A 21,122-nucleotide genomic window follows, 5' to 3' on the forward strand; every position below is an offset into this window, starting at 1 on the left:
CATGTCAAAAAGCAAGTAAAGAAAAAACTCGAAACTTAGTTCTGATTTCAATTTTAACATGTATGTTCAACGAATATTGTGAAAAAAAAAACAATAGCTAGGAAACATTGCCGACTGTGCAGCGGATCTGGTACGATGGTTAAAGCGCGTGACTATCACGCCGTGAACCTGGGATCGAATCCCACTCCCGACAAATTCGCAAAATGTGAGTTCTTTCTTTGGAAGGCAAGTAAAGCGTGGGTCCCGAGATAAAAAAGGGCTAAAAATCTCGTTTATACAAAAAGAAAAAAAAAACCTTTCCGTTTGGCAGGTTCAGATCGCCAACATCAAGACCATAACTGCAACCAGAGGAGAATATAACCAAAGCTAATGACTCAATAAAACCACCCATCCTTCTGCTTAATGCAGAAGAACAGTAAGTAGATGCTCCCAATTTAAATACCAAAGGAGCTTTTTCGAAGATATTAGTTTACTCACTAATAAATCTGTTAATAATATGTATAAATTTGGTTTCATTTGAATAAAATTCACCACGACAATTGAAGGACTCTGAAGGAGTTTCTTCAAAAATTCTTTCAGCAGTTCATTCTGGAGTTCCTCAGGAGCGGACCTGGTGTGATGGTTAGAACACTTGACTATCACGCCGAGGACCTGGAATCGAATCCCACTCCCGACAAACTCGCAAAATGTGAGTTCTTCCTTCGGAAGGGAAGTAAAGCGTGGGTCCCGAGATGAACTAGCCTAGGGCTAAAAATCTCGTTAATACAGACAATAATAATAATAATAATAATAATAAGTTCCTCAAGGAGTTTCTTTTAGGATTCCCATTTTTGAGAATTCCTCCCTTTTTAGTTCCACCAGTACTTCCTTCTGGGATTTCTCCAAGAATTTCCATTGGGATTCCATTTGAGATTTCCTCATTTTTGTATTCATCCAGAGTTTCCTTCAGAGATCCCACCAAGAACTCTTTCCGGAGTTCCTTCTTCGATTCCACTGAAAGTTCTTTCTGGGATTTCTCCGTGTTTTTTTTTCAAGGGTTTTCTAAAAGTTTATCCATGGTTCCCTTCGGGAGTTCTTTCAAGGTTTTCTTCTCCTCTGTTTCACCAGCAGATTCTTCGGAGATCTCTTCAGGGATTTCAAACGGAATTTTTTTAGAGATTCCATCAGAACTTCTTTCTTGGTTCCCTGAGTAAGTCCCTTTCGGGATTCCTCCATGAATTCCTTCTTAGTTTCCATCAGGAATTCACTCAGATATTCATTCCGAGATCTCTGTAGGAAATCCCTCAGGTATTCGTTCAAAACCCCTCGAGAAGTTGCTTCTGGGATTCCTCGGAGTTATTTTTCAGATTCCTTCAGAAATTCCTTCCTGGATTCTTCTGGGATTCCTCAAGGACTTCCTTCTAGGAATTATCCAGGTTTTTTTCCCAGGACTCCTCCAGGATTTTTTTCCAGCATTCCTCCATTCACTTCTTTTGGAATTCCTTCAGGATTTTCTTTCTAAGGTTTCACCAGGAGTTCTATCCGGATATCTTCTGGGATTCTCCAAAAGTTATTTTTGGGATTCCTGAAGAAACTTCTTCCGGGATTCCTTCAATAATTTCTTCCGTGATTTCTTTAGAAATTTAACCACGAGTTAGTTCTGAAACTCTACAAATAGCTCCTTCTGAGATTCTTCCAGGAGTTTATTCAAGATTTCTTTAAAAGTTTTATCTAGAATTGCTCCAGGAACTCCTCACGGATTTTTTTTTTGAATTTCTCTATGATTTCCTTTCAAGATTCCTCTAGGATTTTCTTCTGAAAGTTCATTGAGGGATTCCTTTTGAGATTCCTCCAAATCCTTTTGTGATGTTTTCAGAAGCTTTTTCTGGGATTTCCAGTAGGAATTCCCGTGAAAATGTTATCCTTCTCTTGGTGGGGAAACCTATGAAGAACACCATGAGAAATTCCTTACAAAGCTGCTAGAGGAGCTCCTGAAGAAATTTATGGAGGAATGCTTCAATGAAATTTTGCAGAAACTATATAAGGCACTCCTGGAATAATGCCATAATGCCAAAAACTTTATCTTTTGCAGCCTTAGCAGCGTACAATACTCTATAGCAAGCAGCAAACTATTGATCATTGAAAGCATTTGAGCGAAATTGATTTTCATATACATTATTCTAACATTAGGCCGTAACAAATCTCATTTTCTTCTTTTGTCACTTTGCTCGTTGACTCGTCAAGGGGGGGATGATAAATAATAAATGAATATGATGACAAATTACCCAAACAATTAGGCAAAATCGTCAAACTCATCGGATTTGTTAAGAAATTTTCTCAACGACACTAATTTCGCTTTAAAATTTTTAAATGTTTTAAATAATTTTTTTTGGCCCCCCCCTCTCAAAATATCGAATTCCGAGAAAAAAAATCCGTGGGGGGGGGGTTGACATAAGAGAAAATTCAAAATTTGTGTCAGCCATATTAATTATTCTTTACGCAGGACTTCAAAACCATTTTCTCAGATACAGTTGTTGTATCTGCACGTCTTATGAAATGAAGCCTGCATTTATGTCCATTATTTGTTATTTACAATAATGTGATGGGAAAAAACAGATCATGCAATATATATTTTTTTATTTACTGGATAGTAATACTTAAAGCAAGTAAACATTTTATTAAGCATTGTAGAAACCTACGTAGCATATCATGAGCCCCTACCCCCCCCTATCGTCACACTTCGTCACAAAACCACAAACACCCCCCTCCCCCTAAAAAGCTACGTCATTTATAGACGACTCCTAGTAAATTATGTCAGCAGTTCATCCAGGATTTTCTCCTGGATTCCTTCAAACATTCTTCCAGATCTTCCTCCAGGAATTGCTGCAAGGATTTTTCCAGGATTTCCGCTAAAAATTCCTCCAGCAACCTCTGCAAAAAATCCTCTAGGATTTCCGCTAAACATTCCTCCAACAACTTCTTTAGAGATTTTTTCCATAGATTTCTCTACGAATTTCTTCAATTATTCCCCAGGGATTCCTTCAGAAATTCGAGGATTTCTCAAGGAATTCCACCTGAAATATCACTAGAAATACTTTTAGTAATTTCTCAGGGGATTTTTTTTATAAATATATCCCAGGGTTCCTCGATCGAAAGATTACCGCATAAATCTATTCAGTAATTGTTGTAATAATTCCTCCAGGAATTCCTACAAGGATTCCTCCAGCAATTTCCAAAGGAAAATCTCCAGGAATTCCTCCAGGCATTCCTCCAAGATTTCATTCAGGAATTTCTCCAGGAACTCCTCCAGGAACTCCTCCAGGAAATTCTTGAGAAATTACCCCAAGAATTTATTCAGGAATTCCTCCAGGAATTTCTCTAGAAATTTATTCAGGAATTGCTCTTGGACATCCTTCAGAAATTAAATCAGCAATTTCTCCAGGATTTTCTTCAGAAAATGTCCTGGGGATTTTTTCGGAAATTCTTCTAGGAAATTCTCCTACAATATCCTCAGGAATTTTTCAGGGATTCCTCCAGGCATTTCTCCAGCAAATTCTCCTGAGATTCCTTTATGTATTCCTTCAGGTATTCCTCTCAGGAAATACTCCAGGAATACCTTCAGGATTTTTTTTAGGAAATTCTCCTGGAGATTCCTCTAGAAATTCTTTCAAAAATACTTCCAGGCATTCCTTCAGAATTTTATCAAGGATTTTTTTCCAGAATCCCTTCAAATATTTCTCCAGGAGTTGCTCCTGGACATCCTTCAGAAATTATGTCAGCAATTCCTCTAGGGATTCCTCCAGGTATTTGTCCAGGAATTTCTCCAGAGATTCTATCAGGAATAGCTTCAGGGATTTCTCCAAAAATTTCTCCAGGATTTTTTGAAGGATGCTTCGAAGATTCCTCCAGGAAATCCTCTAGAAGTTCTTCCAGGAAATCCTCTAGGAATACCTTCAAAAATTCTTCCAGGAAATTCCCCAGGAATACTTTCAGAAATTTTTCAGGGATTTCTCCTGGCATTCCTCCAAGAATTCCTCCAGAGATTCCTCCAGGGGTTTTCCACAGATTTCTCCAAGGATTCCCCAGGGATTTTTTTCAGGAATTCTCTCGAGGGTTTATCAAGGGATATTTTTTTTTTCAGAAATAGAAATTTAATAGAAATAGTAATCTCCCAAAATTCATCTGGTGATTCCTCTAGAAATTTATCCAGTAATTCTTTCAAGATTTTCTCTAGAGATTCCTCAAGCAATTACCACAGGAAAACCTCTAGGAATTCCTCCAGGCATGACGATACGAAACTTTACTGTAGTATAAATGAAATCTAAAATCTCCAAAAACATGAACATTTACTAAAATGGATAGCTCTCCAGTAATTTGTTGACTAATAAGATGTATCTTAGACAATTGTTCACTGGAATTTGTTTAGCGATTTCTGCGTCTTAAAAAATCTGACACATTACTTTTTGATACATTTAAATGCTCAAAATAGAATCTCCGACAAATGATAACACTCCCAAATATCTCTAACGTTTGAAAGCCTTCATTAGATGGTACGACCATTGTTTTTTAAATGAATTTACCTTAATACCACAACGATGGGCACACCTATCCTATTACTAGTCAATTAAGTGTTCCCTAATTCCTAATAAGGGCGGAATAGTGGAGCCTCGTAGCCGTGCGGTTAGGGTCACCAAGCTTCTAATCGCACCATGCTGTGGGGTGAGGGTTCGATTCCCGCTCCGGGCGATGAAACTTTTCGTGAGAATAGCAGGGTGGCCACAGACTCGGGAAATTCGGGAAATGCGGGAAAAAGTCGGGAATTGAAACTCATCGGGAAATATGCGGGAATAAGTCGGGAATTTTATTTACGATCGGGAATTATTAAAATGATGTGTAACTCCTGCAGAATGTAAACTCAAATCTAGATTTAGCACTTGATTCACTACAAATCCAGATTCTTACACAGTTTCAGAAGCTTCACGCAGGAATTTCGAAATCCAAATGATGCAGATGAGCATTGGATTCTGAATTACGAGTGATTTCTTGTTTGATAGAAATTATGTATACGATAACAGGTTTTTATTGTCCGGATGCTCGAGTCAACAATTAGACCTTAAATTTAGGCAAAACATATTTCAAATCATAATTTTTAGAAATGAAGTTTAGAACGACTTAAAAACCCAATCTAAAAAACGTGAAAAAAGTATCGCAAAAATAATTTTGATATGTAGGTAAATTTTGAATGTTTTTATCAAAAATGCCATAAATTACTTTTCCAACATCTTAGAAAATTTTTAGCTTGTTACTTGGTAGAAATTTTCTAAATGAAGGAGAACGTGCCTCTGAAGCAGATCTACTGACATACACACTTAATTTAGAATTACGAATCTCGGTTTACAAATTCCGAGATTTGCTACTCAAAATCGGCTGTTCTAGATTCATTTTAAATCCTACAGAAATTCGACTAAAACTGGACAAATTACTTTATTTTTGAAAAGATGTACCTATACTCTACGCATAAATTATTCACGAGTTTTCAAATGAGTTCTTTAAAAATGGGATTAGAAATACATCCCAGAATATCGATTTTTTCCTGAAATATCTAAAAAGAGCCTAACAAATTTAGTCAGAAATGGCAAAGTTTTGAGGGTTTGAGAATTTCTATACAAATTCAGCTAAAAATTGTTTATGAATAAAAAATCTTTTTTGACAATCCCCAGATATTTTCAAAATTTGAGAAAATATCCGCTATCACGCTATGTCCAAAAGGAAGTACTATGAAAAGTGAATATACCCCAAATGTTTTTCGCTAGGATCGAAGATTTGGACCTCTAGTTTTAGAATCTGTGCGGCTTAGAATATTTCACCTTGGGTTTTTAAAATTTTGATTTTTTTATATTTTCTCATATAAATATCGAAAAAAGTCACTTTGAGATCAATTTCATCCCATATAAAAATGTATGGGAAAAAACCCAAGATGAAATATTTGAAACCGCACATATTCTGAATCTAGAGTTCCGAAAATATGCGGCTAGCGAATAAAGTTTGAGGTACATTAAATTTTCGTAATACTTTCTTTTGGATATAGCGTGCGCTTGTGCTCTCATAGCAAAACTCAATTTTTTTTTTTTTTGAAAATTATCAATTCCCACTATTTTGAGACGTTCCAACAGAAATTTATCTGAGTTTTGCATTTTTTTTTATCTAAATGTATCTTTAGAAGCCAGTTTCTTTAGAAATTTTTCAAGAATTTTGACATATAACGCCAGCGAGTCCTTATAAAAACCTTTATATATACGAAAGTTTTAACTATGTATAATCTAATGGATTTCGGATAATTTTGAATCTGGTGGTTTGTATATGAACCTGTTCATATAACGTTATTCAGCATTATTTCTGCACTATATGCGCCTTTACAGCTGGGTATTTAATGCTACTCAGCCGTATATGCGTCTTAAATGCTACTTAAATGCAGGTTTTGGCCCAATATACGGCTGCTTAAATGCTAGACCTTCAGGAACTACATAAACTACTGTCAAAATAGTAACGCCTTGAATGTAACGCATCATACAAAACAAAATAGAAATTTCAACCCTCTCACTTCTCTCCACCACTCACTCTGTTTATTTGTCATCTTGTTCTTTGCTGCATATGTTTTGGTTGTTGTCTTTACTTGTTGGGTTTAATCATTGTTAACGAGTATATCTCTTTATTGTTGATATGTCCCATGCCTGAGTGAAAAGTTGCAAAAAATCCTCAAGGAACAGGGCATAACATTGGCGGTGAAAGCAAAATCGAAATTGAAAAATGAGATTTTCGCTAAACTCAAGGACCCGATCCCACCAGGACAACATAAAAATGTGGTGTATCCGGTACCTTGTGGAACAGGGGATGGAAAGGTGTACATCGGACAGACGGGGAGAAAACTGGACACGCGGATCAACGAGCACAAAAATGACGTAAAACGGAAAGACAACAGGACTGGATTAACGCACCACACGCTATGTGACGGCCATGTGTTTAATTTTGACGAGACGAAAATAATTGAACGAATCGCCGACCAGGAGAGCAGAGTAGTCGCGGAGACATTCCACATCAAGCTGGCAGGGGAAGCTAATACAGTGAACCTCCAGCGTGAGTGTGGATTGTTCAACACGAACTACAATGCGTTAGTGTTTAAGCTGCGACAAGTGACGAACAACGATAGACGACGAAGAGGAAACGAGAGAGGACGCGCACCACAACCGCAAAGTCTCAGCCGCAAAGTACCCTACTAGACAGTGGTACGTGATCTCCCAGCTGGATAGGAGGTAGCATCAGCTGCGGCGATCAAATTGTGAGTTGTGGGGTGAAAAAATGTAAAATGAAAAATTGTGTTATGTTAATGTTTTAATTTCGTGTTTTTTGTAATAAACTTTTAGGCGTCTGAAGATGGCCGAAATGTGACTAGGCCGAAACGTCACGCAAAAAACAAGTTTGTTTTATTTGTTCACCGAGAAATATCAACAATAAAGAGATATATTTGGTTGTTGTGTCTATCTAACCTTTTTTATGATTTCTTTTTCTGACTGTGATTTGATCTTAAGGAGAAACTTCAAAGAATACCAATATGGCTGCCACAATGGCCGACTTAGACCCCTACTCACGTTTTCAAGAGCACAAATCTTAAAAAATCGTAAACAAATGCGCTCAATTTGGAAAAGCTGCCTCTTTTTGCAAGTGAGCAAAACCAGGGAAATCAAGTGCGGCTTGGTTCGATGCTTCGTTTGTCAGATTTGTGCCTCTAAAGTTTGTATACAAAATTGCAATGGGATTTCTTGATGTTTCACCTTAAGACCCGTCGATTGCGAAGGAGCTGTTGCGCGTTACAGGGTAAAACCTTGGACAGACTGGTGGTATTCGTACCATGGTACGAAATGAGTTTCATACTGATAATTGTCTTCATTCAAGATAGCCTTGGAATAATTTTCTTGACAACTTGTACCATGGTACGAACACCACCAGTGTGTCCCAGGCCTAAGCTAAACATGAAACTGTGGAGTGCGCTGATTTTTTGTTCTATTTAAGGTTTGTTGTGATTGAGTTACATTTCCTCCCAGATTAAATAATTTCGCTTTGGGCGAAGTTGAACTAGGACGACGGCGACAGTTAGAGGAAACATATAAAATCGTATTCTTCTCGATGCCTTGTTTAATTTGGCATGATATAATTATGCTGAAGCAACTTATCAGACTTCATACAACATCAGACGTTGATTATCTATATATATAAAAATGCAGTGGCATACGTGGGACCGCACATAACTTGCGAACGGATGGTCCGATTTTGGTCGTCTAAGTTTTGTTCTGTTTGTTTTCACCCAAGGAAGGTTTATGAAGCAAAAAACATGGGAAAATTGAAAGTTCTTGAAAATCGGGTTTCCATGCATTTTGAACGGGGACTTGGGCTTGGCTTGAGACTTGAAACGTCAAAAAACGCAGTAGGCAAGATAAAGCTTGCCGGGTACAGCTAGTAGTCTATATAAACGTGACAATAAGAGAGAAATATGAAAAACGAATTGAGTTTTTCAGCAACATCAGAAGCAACACGGCAGTTTCTAGCAGTTTTGTGGCAATAAAATAGCATTCGGGATGCTTAATACTCAAGAAATATTGTGCATTTGAAATGCTACATAACAGCTAATGATTGTTGGATAGTATTTTGTATGCTAATTAAAGGCGTCTTAGCTGTCGAACTGCTATGCTAGGGTAGCAAGCACAATAAATGCAAATATAAAACTGACGTACTGCTTATTCAAATGCTTATTGGTTACCTGGGACTGTCACAGTATTACAGAAATTAGTCTATGGTATTACAATGACACTGTACATATTTCAGTAAGTTTTCCAGATCCACTTAAAAGTTAGGATTCTTAGATGTTCTATATGTTGCACAAATATGTGAAGAAAAGTCGGGAAATTTCAAAATCAATGCAGGAAAAAGTCGGGAAAAATGCGGGAATTTCAATTTCGATTTTGTGTGGCCACCCTGGAATAGTTTCTTCTCCGTTTCCACTGGTGCATGCTCCGTGTGTCCCTTGTCTAGTGTTAAGTTTCATTCAGTCTGTGCAGCCTTTGGCTGAAGACGGTGTCCGCGTCTTTTATTAAAAGGTACGAAACTGATTACACTCATTTGAAGAGGGTATTCTGCTCAGAGGGTTCGAAAAAGTCGGTACAAGATCAATTTAGTATGTTTCTCTACTTTTCATTCAAGGCGTAACGGTCCTTATTAAGATAAAGCTTGCTTTTCAACTTCTGGTTTGCGTTATGTTAGATCAGACCCGTTCACAGAGAACACAGGAACATGGGCGACAAGGTAGGGATTTTCCTAATTTTGGCAAAGGGCTGAGGGGCGCCTAGTGCATGGAACAGGAACAATGGTAATGGGGGGGGGTTAACCCCCAGAACCCCTCTCTTGAGCACGGGCTTGCGTTGATTGAAAATCTGTTTCTTAGATTTTTCGAAACTTTGCAGTAATCGTATGTAGATCGTTGCAAAACTCGATATATAAAGTAATTAAAACAATAAATAATCAACAATAATTGATGGGCGGATGGGAAGTAGCGGCTTAAAATAACAAAGCATAATTGGTCGATGGAAAAACAAACCTGAAATGAAAGACGTTTTCGCTCAACCACTAAGTGATACAACTGCTATACCAATAACGAACATCATACTCGTGTTTCTGGTCTTTTGCAGTACTTCCGAGTGCTAGCGTGAAATCTAAAATTCATTCATCTTCTTCTTGCTCTTCAACTAATATTATTTAACAAATAAAAAAAAAATCATACCGCAAAGAATAAAATCTTCGGCCGTCACTTAGCTGACATTATAAGTAATTATATTTCGCAAACTGCTTGTTTACTTCTTTCCTATCGAATACGTGATTATCGCCGAAGTTCGTTCCCGCGTGTGAGTTAGGCACCGTCCATTTATTACGTAACGCTAAAATCGACATTTTTCAACCCCCCCTCCCCCCTCCGTAACGCTTTTTTGTATGAAAACTCTAAAATTTTTGTATTGGCCGTAACGCTCGGCCATACTCCCCCCCTCCCCCTAGAGCGTTACGTAATTTGTGGACGGCGCCTTATACCTATACCCAACCCAGCAGTAGCTAAAACGAGCAACAACAGTAGCCAAGCAACAAAAGCAACAAACAGCACCGACCAAGACTGTAGAAATACGTGTGAATGAAGCAAACAAATCTGATAATGCCAAAAATTCCTCCATCAAACAGCAACAACAGCAAAAACAACAACAAAACAGCAGTAGCAGTAACAAAGAACCAGCATTTATCAACCAAGACCACCTCAACAGTAGTAGTGTCTAGTACAACAACAACAACAACGGTTTGGTAGCAGGTAGCGCGGCCCAATCGATCGAGTGAGAGCCTGCTTTTTGGGGTGCTTTCGGTTTCCGCATCGCGATCACCAACAAATGGATGGAGCCCGTTTGTTATTGGGGGGAGAGAGACATTTTCCAGTGCCCCGCGAAATCAGTGCCAAAACAGTGCCGATGTGAAATGTAGTATTTCAACTATCACCAACAGATGCAGAGTAGAGTGTTCGAAGAAGAAAACAACCTTTAGAAAAAAAGTTAAAACTCATATGAAACCAATTTTAAAAATGTGTCCAGCCTCAAACCAAAGTTTGGTGGCCAAATAATAACAGACGAGTTCAAAATCCAGTTCCTCACAGTCAGTCAGGTCTGCGATATCATTAAGAAGGCAGAAGTATAATAAAAAAAACCTGCCCCCACGACAGGCCTTCGGGACGCCGGAGGACGATTTAGTGTGTTGGTTGGCGAATGGTGTGTGCATTCCATTTGCGTGTGCGAAAATACGGTTTTGGGGAGAGAGAAATCGACGGGTCGCCGGTTCGGTTCTTCGATCCAACGCGACGCAACGCATCGATTGATTAGAGAGTAGTGTCAACACGTGGAAGCCGGTTTCTCTGAGGTTTTAGCGTGCGCGAGATCAGCCTACCGTAGGCAGTTATGAGTTGCGGTTTGGGAGTGACCCGATCGTAAAAAAAAAAACAAGATCGTTCGGCTTCAAACTGGATCCATTAAGTGACAGCAGTGGCAAGCGACAGTCGTCCAGTCCCGCCGCAGCCGAGATGAGCATCTCGCAAGGTTATCCGGTCAATCCGGAGCGATCCGGGTACCCGTCGTCTCGGTATTTCGGCCACGGGGCCTCCCAGCCGGGACCACCGTCCGGCTACCGGGAGGACTACCCGCAGCATCACCATCGAAGGGAACCACCTTCTTCGGCAATGAATTACGACCCGGACAGTGGACCGGGTTACCATCCGTCCGCGATGAACCCGTACCAGGAGATGGGAGGTGGTACACCGTATGGGTACTCTCCGGCGCCGTACGACGATGGAAGGTTTCAGTTCCCTGCGTATCATCCGGGCATGGCTGGGACCATGGGAGGGGGCCTCCCGAGGGGTCATCCGGATTCGGCCATTATGGGTCGAGTCGGCTACGGACCGCCTTTGCCTTGGTACGGAGCGTCACCTCGGCCCTACCCGATCCCACCGGAGCACATGTACAACATGTACCACTATGGAAGGTAACTTTTACATTATGTTTGACTATTACTCATATTCTTCTTACTTAATTACCCAAAAAAAACTTCGGATACAATGAAAGAAATGTTTTAAATCAGATAGGAAAAGCTCAAACTTCCAAAGCTCGGCTACTACCTTTTAAGTTTGTTTCTTTTTTCACTCAAAGCCTTTGGGTTTCACTTCAAAACTTGGTTCAAATCCATCAAATCTAAGGGGGTACTTAAATGGTAGAGAAGAGGTTACTCACTTCTCACTTCTTATTTTACATTTGCTCCGACTCTTCGGGGCTCACTGCTTATTCTTACTACTCACTGCTTTTTTCTCACTCCTCATTCTTCTCCTTTAAATACTCATTACACACTTCTTATTTCTCACTCCTCTCTTCTCACCCTTCTCTTATTACTCCTTGTGGGCTGGATAACACTCATGAAACGCAATAGCTTTTTGTGGCACGTTCTAGAGTGATCTTTGCTTCTGCCTCGTCACGATGGAGGAAACGAAGTCGCAACAGAGAGGTTATAAAAACCGAGCGAAGAATAGGAGAGCGAAGAAAACCAACGATGACGATTTCTAGTAAAGAGATGTTTTTTGTGGAACTCCTGACCCCCAAATCAGCTCCTCACTCGTCCGCTCGCGAGGGATTCAACACTGCGCAATTCTTACGGCTTACTGCTTCACATTCCTCGTTCTTCACTTTGAACTTTTCGTTCGTCACTGCTTTCTGATTCACACTCCACCTCACTCTCAACATTTCAATGCTCACTGCTCAATGCTTACTTCTCACTCACTCCTGACCTCTCACTCTTCGCAACCCACTCTTCTTTTAACTAATTTTTAATTCTTCATTTCTCACTTCTCACTATTCAATAATTATTTCTTACGTCTCTTCCCTCATTTTTCACTTCCCTGCTCATTTCTCAATGCTTTCAATTTCTAACTGATTTATGGTGTCTTCAAAGTATTGAACAAAAAAAATGGTATTATATTTTGTCCAATGTTTCGGTTAGTTAACAATCTTTTCCACCCAAGCAGCAAGTCACAATGAAGTATCGACAGCGCAGGTTTTTGGTTGAACACGAGTCATTTTCAAGTTATTTTCGCTCGGCCACGAAGCCCACAAGAGTGTACCAGTTATCGCCATAGAACAATTTCCAAAGCTACAGTCGAGTACACCAACTTTCACTTTTTACTGCTCATCGCTGGCTGCTCAATTCGTACTTCTCATTTCTCACTGCTTGCTCTTCACTGCTTGCTCTTCACTGATTGCTTCTCACTTCTCACTGCCTACTTCTAACCCCTCGCTTGTCAGTGTTCATTTCTCACTTCTCACTCCGCACTTATCGCTTCACATCCCTCTCTTTTCAGTGCTTCAAACGTCTCACTTCTCACTCTTCATCAATTGCAGCTCATTCTTCGCGCTCCTGATTCCCAACTTCTCACTTATCACTTCGCACTGCTCACATCTTCTTCCTCACTGCGCCAAATTCTTTATCACTCCCTACACATTCTTCAATGCTCACTCATCATTGCACCCTTTTTACTCCTAATTTCTCACTTGCTCACTCCTCTTCATTTGTGGGCAGCTTTTTACGCGTATAAATTGAACATAGGGCAGCTTATGAGAATGCGTACGAACATGAGACAGCTTATGCTGAAAAATCAAACAAAGTATGCGGTTTCCGAAAGCATTTTTTACGCAAAAAATCAATTCGGTGATAGAAAATCAAAATCATTAAAAAGTATCAAATGTCACCATCCACCAGACATTCTTTCTGGGCGATATTGTTTTGAACTTTTGCAACAAAAATATTCTTGGAGGAGTTCCTTGAATAATTTCAGCAAGAATTGCTCCCAATGGTCCCCCAGATATCCGTGTCCATGTATTTCTTTAGATTTATTTCACTAATACTTCCAGCCGCCCATATAGCCGAGGCGGTAAACGCACGGGTATTCAGCATGACCATGCTGAGGGTGACGGGTTCGATTCCCGGTCGGTCCAGGATCTTTTCGTAAAGGAAATTTCCTTGACTTCCTTGGGCATAGAGTATCTTCGTGCCTGCCACACGATATACGCATGCAAAATGGTCATTGGCAGAGGAAGCTCTCAGTTAATAACTGTGGAAGTGCTCATAGAACACTAAGCTGAGAAGCAGGCTTTGTCCCAATGAGGACGTTACGCCAACAAGAGAGAGAGAGAGACTTCCAGAATTTTCTCTAGAATTTATCCCTTTGGCGTTCTCCAGATTTTTTTCAGAAACTTTACTAAAGACTCCTGCAGATGATTGTTCAGTTCTTCCAGGTTTCCAAAGGTTCGTTCAAAAAATCAATTTCTCCAGGAATTTTTCATAAAATTGTTCTAAGAACAAAAGTATCTCCGAGAGTTCCTTCAGGGATTCCTTCAAAAAATCCTCCGGAGATTATTTGAGAAATTCTTCAAGGGTGTCGATGAGAAATCCCTTTAGGCATTTTTACAGATTTTTTTTTTGTTCAGAATTTTCAGGAATACCGATGGTTCGTCTCCCAAAATTTCCTTTAGATATCTACTTCATACATTGCTTCAGGAAATTTTGGACAGAAATCCTTCCGAAAAAAATTCCACTATTTCTTCAAGGAATCTCCAGAGATTCTCCCACCACTTGCTCTATCAGGAAATCCTCCAGGTAAGGCTTCTTTTAGCAATTTCTTCAGGGATTCCTTCATGAACTAGGATCCTCTACACAGTTTAAGGGAAAACGTCTGGAAAACTTCTGAAGGAACACCTCTGAAAGAATCCCTGGAGGCATTAATGAAGGAACTGCAGGAGCAATTCTGACGCAGTTCTTGATGGAATTTCTCAATGAATCCCTGGTGGAACCCTCACAAGAATTTCAGAACGCATCTCTGGAGGATTTTTGGACTACTAGAGAAATTTCATAGAAAATATCACGGAATTTCCGAAGAAATCTTAAGAGTTCGGAAGGAGCTTCTTGCGATATTTCTGAAGGAATCCGTGGGGGAGTTTCTGAGGGCATTCCTGAATAAATCTTCATTAAAATTCCTGTAGAATAACTGAGGGAATCCCTAGCATATTCCTGAAGGAATCCCAGGAGAAAATCTGGGGAAACTCCTTGGGGAATAGAAACCAAGTGAGAAAGATGAAAACAAAAAAAAAGCAAACGATGCTGATTTCGGGTGTATTTTTTATATTGGTGTGGAACTCGCGATTGTGATTGAATGTGAGAAACACAACATGTGATGATCGATCTTGGACGAACTTTTAGCTGCATAAAGAGCTCTTATCTTGTTTCTTATTCATAACTGTTAAGGGTTTCTGTTGCGATTTCGAAGTTTCAATTTTATTCCTCAGCAAATCGCGGAAATCTCCTCCTCATTTAGTCGTGAGGGGTATTTGTCAAGCCTGACATCCCTCCTCATTAGTAACTCTCAACATCTCTCCACTAACTCCGCACTACTCATTTGTCACTCTTTACTATTGAACACTCATGGTTCACCATTTTTAACTATCGTTTCTCGCTGCTCACTTCTCACTTTTGAATGTTTGGTGCTTACGTCTCACTCCCACTGATTCACACTCCTCACTCACTACTTCATTACTTCACTACTCATTCCTCACAGTTCACATCTCACTCTTTACTGCCCACTCTTCACTTCTCTCTTCTCACTCCTCACTTTCTCATTTTTAGCTACTAATTTCTCGCTGCTTTACACTCCTAGCTGCTGGTTCTAGAATGCTCACTTCTTACTCCTCACACTATACTGCTTACTTCCGACTTTTCATTGCTTATTCCTCACTACTCACTTCACTCTCTTTCACAACTCAATACTCAGAAATCATTCTTCACTAATTTACACCATTCACTGCTTCACACTCCTCACTTCTCATTCTTGACGATTTACAGCTCATCCCTCACTATTTGCAGCTCCTTTCTCACTCCGCACTGCTCACGTATCTTTCTTTAGGGGCTGTCCATTAATTACGTAAGGGATTTTTTGCGATTTTCCGACACCCCTTCCCCCCATTGTAAGATATTTTGTATGAGAGCCCAAAAAAATGTTTGGCACGTAAGATTTCTCAAACCCCCCCTCTCCCCATAAACCCTTACGTAATTATTGGACAGTCCCTTACCTGAAGGAAACCTGGGGAAACTCCTTGCGGAATCCTTGGTGGAATTCATAGAAAATCGTCTGGCCAATTTGCTTCAGGAAAATGATTTTTGAAAGTCGGATAAACGGATGTAGCAAACAAACAGAAAACGCACTGTATTTCAAAGTGCCTATAATCATCATGTTTGATTCGTCTCATTGACAAATGTGCCAAATCATCTTGTACTCACGTTTGTTCATCTAAAAACATTAGGAAATGAATCAAATTCACTTGAACCAATCATGTTATAATCACTTTCCATTTGCTGATTATTATTTGTTTCAACCTGGGTTCGGAAAATCAATTTCGATTTTGTGGCACCGAACAGAAACAGCCAACAAAAAGTAATGATTTTCCCCAAACTACCCAGATAGTTCAGTGTTCAGTGCTTTCGCACGAAAACACCAGAAGAGCACATATTTCTTTTCATCCAATCAAATTGCATTCTCATAACATACCACCGCACCACCGCTACCACCACCACAAACCGGTTCAGATCGTACCATATTGGCACATGTGTACACCTGGGGGAATCCCGTCTGGCCAAACAGACTGAACACAGTCGAATTATTGCACCAGCAGCCAGAAGCATCAGGTTTGTTGTTGCATACAAATGCGGTCGATCGATCATACCACCAGACCACGCCAGCCAGCAGCGCCATCAATGTGCGGGCTTCAGCACTGCTGGCTGCAGTCACTAGTGTGGTGAAAAAGAAGAATCCATCCAGCTGACTACCAACCCGTCGCGTCGTCCACCACTCGGCGATTCCATCTCCGGTTTCCCGGAAAACTCGATGACATTTTTCCCGAACAGTTTTCATCAACGCAAACAAAATCAAGGCTAGACCTGCCATGGGTTCACACCCCCACCCACCCCTCACCAGACTTTTCCTTCTTCGTGTGGGTGGAGGATGCGAAAGCCTAGAAGATTTTTCCTCTTCCGGATGCCAATCGGACACCGATGCGATGATGGTGGTGTATCGACAATATTTCCCTCAATTTTTTTTCTTCTACTAACCTTGGCGTGCAATAATGTTTCCAGATAAAAGTGTTTTGATTGTGTTTCACTGGAACTGTGGGCACGCGAGAGGAGGCCAAAGGATGATCCTAGTGGGGTACAGTGGGGTTGATCGAGAGCTTATTTGGATTGTATTCTCAACCGCATACTTTGAATTGGACCTTTTTTTTCGAAAGAAATCAAGAAATATAGTGTAACGGGACACCATAGCGAAAATAACAAATTTTGACTAAACGCCAAGAAATTTGCCACTTTCTCGAAACAATTTTCAAAGTTTCGAGTACTGTTAGGAAATCATAAGTAATTTTGTTCATTTTGGTGCAAAAAGAATCAAAATCGACAACAGGAGTTCGAAAATATTTTTCGATGAAGTTCAAAAACCGCGAAGTGCGTGGAATGTGTCCCAAGGATTCGCTCATTAATTCATTAAGGGCTTCTTCCAAGGAATTCAGCAGAAGTTTCCTGAATTCTTCTGGAGATTCCTTCATTTTTTTTTGTTTTTGTATAATTCTTAATAAATTTATACAACGAGTCCATTTAAAATCCCTCCAAAGATTCCTTTTGACTTATTTGCTACTATTTCTTCTGAAATCTCTTCAAGAGAATTCGCTTGATACTTCAAGTATACCTCTGTAGATCATTTGAAATGCTTTTCCACGTATTCAATCAATCAAATACTTATCCAAGAATTCCTTCAAAAAATTCTCAAAGGGTTTCTCCAGGAACTCTGCCAAGGGTTATCTCAAAAACTCTTTCAAGGATTCCCTCTGGGTAATTTGCAACTGTCTCTCATCATCAGAAATCAATAAATTTATTAAAGAATATTTAAGGCGAAACTGGAAGCATTTCCTCACTTTTTGGTTTTGGATTTTTTATTAAATAACGAAGCAATATTTTCAAAATCGGTTTTCGTGCACATGTAGAGTATGGATCAAGGTATCTTCTGAATTTTTTTTGCGATGGAAAATGTTTTCCATTTTTGCAAAAACGTACACGAAAACCGATTTTGAAAATATTGCTTCGTTATTTAATAAAAAATCAAAAACCGAAAAAATGAGAAAATGCTTCCAGTTTCGCCTTAAAGTAGGGTAAGTATTCCAATTATCTTTCATTTGTTTTGATCACCGTTTACTTTATTTGTTGGTTTTAATTGGTTTTTCTCGGTGATGTTGAATGTCATTTAAAAAACCATTTTTTTTTAAATGACATTCAACATCACCGAGAAAAACCAATTAAAACCAACAAATAAAGTATTCCAATTATGGCTGTAGTACCAATTACTCGACATAGTTGATTTTCACTCTTTAACGTTGTAAATCAACAAGAAAAAAATTGTGAACAACAGATCACGCTCGCAAAAGATGGATGCACTCATTTGAACTCCACATTTTGCTCAAATTACATATGATAGAAATTTACCTTAAAATGTCGGCTTTCCTGCACCCTTATTCGCCATAGTGTACCAATTATGGCTAATCCCATAAGGAATGCATCGAAATAGTGCGAAAAGGAACCGAAGTTAAAAAATGTAACCATAACTGGTACAGGGTTCCTATCATTGGCACACGCTGTAATAAATCCTAGAAGTAGTTTTGGCTATGTTTCTATATTTTTCCTGTAAAGTATGGAAACTCAGCTGTCTTTTAACATATTGATGGCATTCGGTGGTCTTCTCGTTATTTTTGTACAAATAGTTTTACTTAGGTTGTGCCATAATTGGCTTCTTTAACGGTGTTGAGATAATTCAATATTCTAAATCTTCATGTCAAACTGAGCCGAAATCCAAATTTTCATGAATTTTGGGGCCCGGGAACCTATTCAAAAATCAATTTGAAGTTTGTATGAGAGCGATTTGATGAATCACCCCTCGTCGTATTTTATACTGGGCGGAGCTGTCAAACAGTTGCCCAGCTGTCAAAAGGTGTTTATTCATTACGCACTTCCTACAAAAATTCCGTCATAAATTTATCTCTGGATTCCTAAAAAAATTACAAGCATCCCTCATAGAAATCCTTCAGAAAATGCTTTGGATAATTATTGAAATAATTCTCAAAAAAATCCTATAGAAATTTCTACAAAGATTCCTTCAGGTGTTCCTTCAATGATTCTCCTAGGAATCAAGAGATGAACCAGCCCAAGGCTGAAAGTCTCTATAACAGATCGAATTGAAATAAATTGAATTCTAAGGAATCTCTTCTAGGGCTCTTTCTGTAATATTCTGGTGGATCTTGAAAAAAAAACTCCAATGATTTCTTTATGAATTCCTCTAATGATTCCTGTAGAAATTTTACAGCTTCTTCAAGGAATGTTTTAATTATTCCTCCAAGTATTCTTTCATTAATATCCTCACAGGCTCTTTCAAAAATTTTTCCAAAGATTTTCCCAGTGATTTCTTTATTTTTTTTTAATTTTCTCAAGTTTTCCTTGAGAAACTCCGCCAAGCCTTCTCTCCAGAAATTCCTCCACTAATTTCTTCAAGAATTCAGAGAATTCCTTCCAATTGTTTCAAATGATTCCTCCATGGATACTTCAGAAGTTCCTTCTGCAATTCATCCAACAATCAAGCATGAGGAATAGGCTGCGGTTTATTTTTGGAAAGGTTTTGAAACCTGGAGTTCGTAAGCTTTAATATTTGTGTTGCCTAAATATGTCAAGAACAAACTACATATATGTCAAAATATTCATTTTTATAAAGCTTTTCACCAAAAACTGACGAAATATGCCTTAAAATTTGATTTTTTTTTTCATGTGAAATCGGAGTTTAAGATGATTTTTTGGCAGTTTTTACTATGTCATTTAAAACCAGAGAAGCTTATAAATTCCAGGTTTCAATAACCTTTCAAAAATATGCCGCAGCCTAATGAAAAATCTCACTCGCTCACCTGAACACCGGCGATGTATTGTCGCGCTTATCTTTTATTAGAGTCCTGCGGCGGTCGTACGCCCGTGAGATATACAGCCGCAGTGACAGTCGCAAGGCAAAACAAAAGAAAATATGTTCCCGCCCAAAACAAAAACACGTGGGTTTCGCGAAGTGACAGATGTTTTTGAATGTATTTGTGATGAACGGTAAGAGTGGCTCAGTGAAATGAGTGTGCTTGGTGTCAAACCCCATACAATGGAATGAAATACTTTTAGAATCTGGTGACCCTCTTATGATTAGTAACTGTCGCGCTTATATCGGAAACGAGAGGCAGGTAATCGCCATATTCTGATTTTTCTGGACAGGCATAATAAAATAGCAAAAAAGGTCAACTACCCAATGCTAAGTGAGAGCACGGTGCGCTAAGAGCGAACGAGACACGAAGTGGCTCGCGAACGATGACACCGAAGCCTGAAAGGAAAGAGAGAAACAAATCTCGCGTTTAGTATCATACCGGCGTATCTACAGTGATAGATTTCGCTTCATCGATTTTCTCTTTGGATTATTCCGGTGTGTTACGGTAAAGGACGACTTAATCTAGCTTCATAAACAACAAAAAAAACCGAAAATGGTTTACCTGGCAAAGAGAAAATCGATCATTGTAGAAAAAAAATATATATACGCCCGTATGATGTTACGCGCGAGTAGAGGGTCTTGCCCGGGATTTCCCGGGACAAAAATCCCGGGAAATCCCGGGATCTAAAAAATCCCGAATCCCGGGATATTTTTACGAAATTCCCGGGATTTCCCGAAAATTTTAAAATGGCTAGACATCAGATTCTTTTTTGAACGGATGTGATTTCTGCTGTAACTCAGTTAATTTTGAATCGATTCTCATAAGATTATGTGCACATGTAAGCACCATTAGTGCTATCAGTGTACGAAACAAGCTTGCTATTTGATGAAAACATTCGCGAAATGATGCGATTTGCTTTCGACAACGAATACGTTTTCACCAATCCTCGCTTTATTCAATCAACCTCCCATACGAGTAGCACACGAACGGACTCAACACTGCTCAGCATAGTTGACTCTTCCTTTTCGCCGTTGAGCCGTTGCGTTCTAGCCAAGCATCTCTTTTCATCGCTTTCGATGCTTTTCGACAGCTTATCGCGAAGCATCGTTGGCTGGAAGCTTTATTAGTATGGTATCGGTACATGCGAATGTTGCTTCTGTGTGCGTGTCGAGCGTTCGTGTCGTAGCTTCGCAAACCAACCTATTCGGTATGGTTCAGCTGTTCGGGCGAGCGTGTGGCGGCCCAGTCAGATGTGTGCAAAATCGTTTGTGATTTACATCATGTTCGTTTTGCCACCTCTTTGCTGCTGGTCATCGCTGATCAGTGCACAGTTCAATCGCACGCGATAAATATACAGTTGATGAGTTGTGATGAGCACTAGTGAGGTGATCATTTGCATCATTGGTACGAAAAATCAAGTCAATTGGTTCA

The 21,122-nt window shown here is 39.4% G+C and overlaps 1 protein-coding gene across 2 annotated transcripts in view; it reads left to right on the top strand.

Moving 5' to 3' along the window:
• LOC109413956 (basic helix-loop-helix ARNT-like protein 1) overlaps positions 1-21,122 on the top strand; it is a 347,751-nt gene that overhangs the window by 186,653 nt on the left and 139,976 nt on the right. Inside the window, exon 2 of one of the 2 annotated variants that reach the window (XM_019687686.3) lies at positions 10,255-11,592. The exons of the other annotated variant lie outside the window; for it this stretch is intronic. Coding sequence (XP_019543231.2) covers positions 11,135-11,592 — 458 coding nt within the window. The 5' untranslated portion in view covers positions 10,255-11,134. The remainder of the gene's footprint in view (positions 1-10,254; positions 11,593-21,122) is intronic. 2 annotated transcript variants of the gene reach the window in all.

This window comes from Aedes albopictus, chromosome 2 (assembly GCF_035046485.1).
Source record: "Aedes albopictus strain Foshan chromosome 2, AalbF5, whole genome shotgun sequence".
NCBI lineage: Eukaryota > Metazoa > Arthropoda > Insecta > Diptera > Culicidae > Aedes > Aedes albopictus.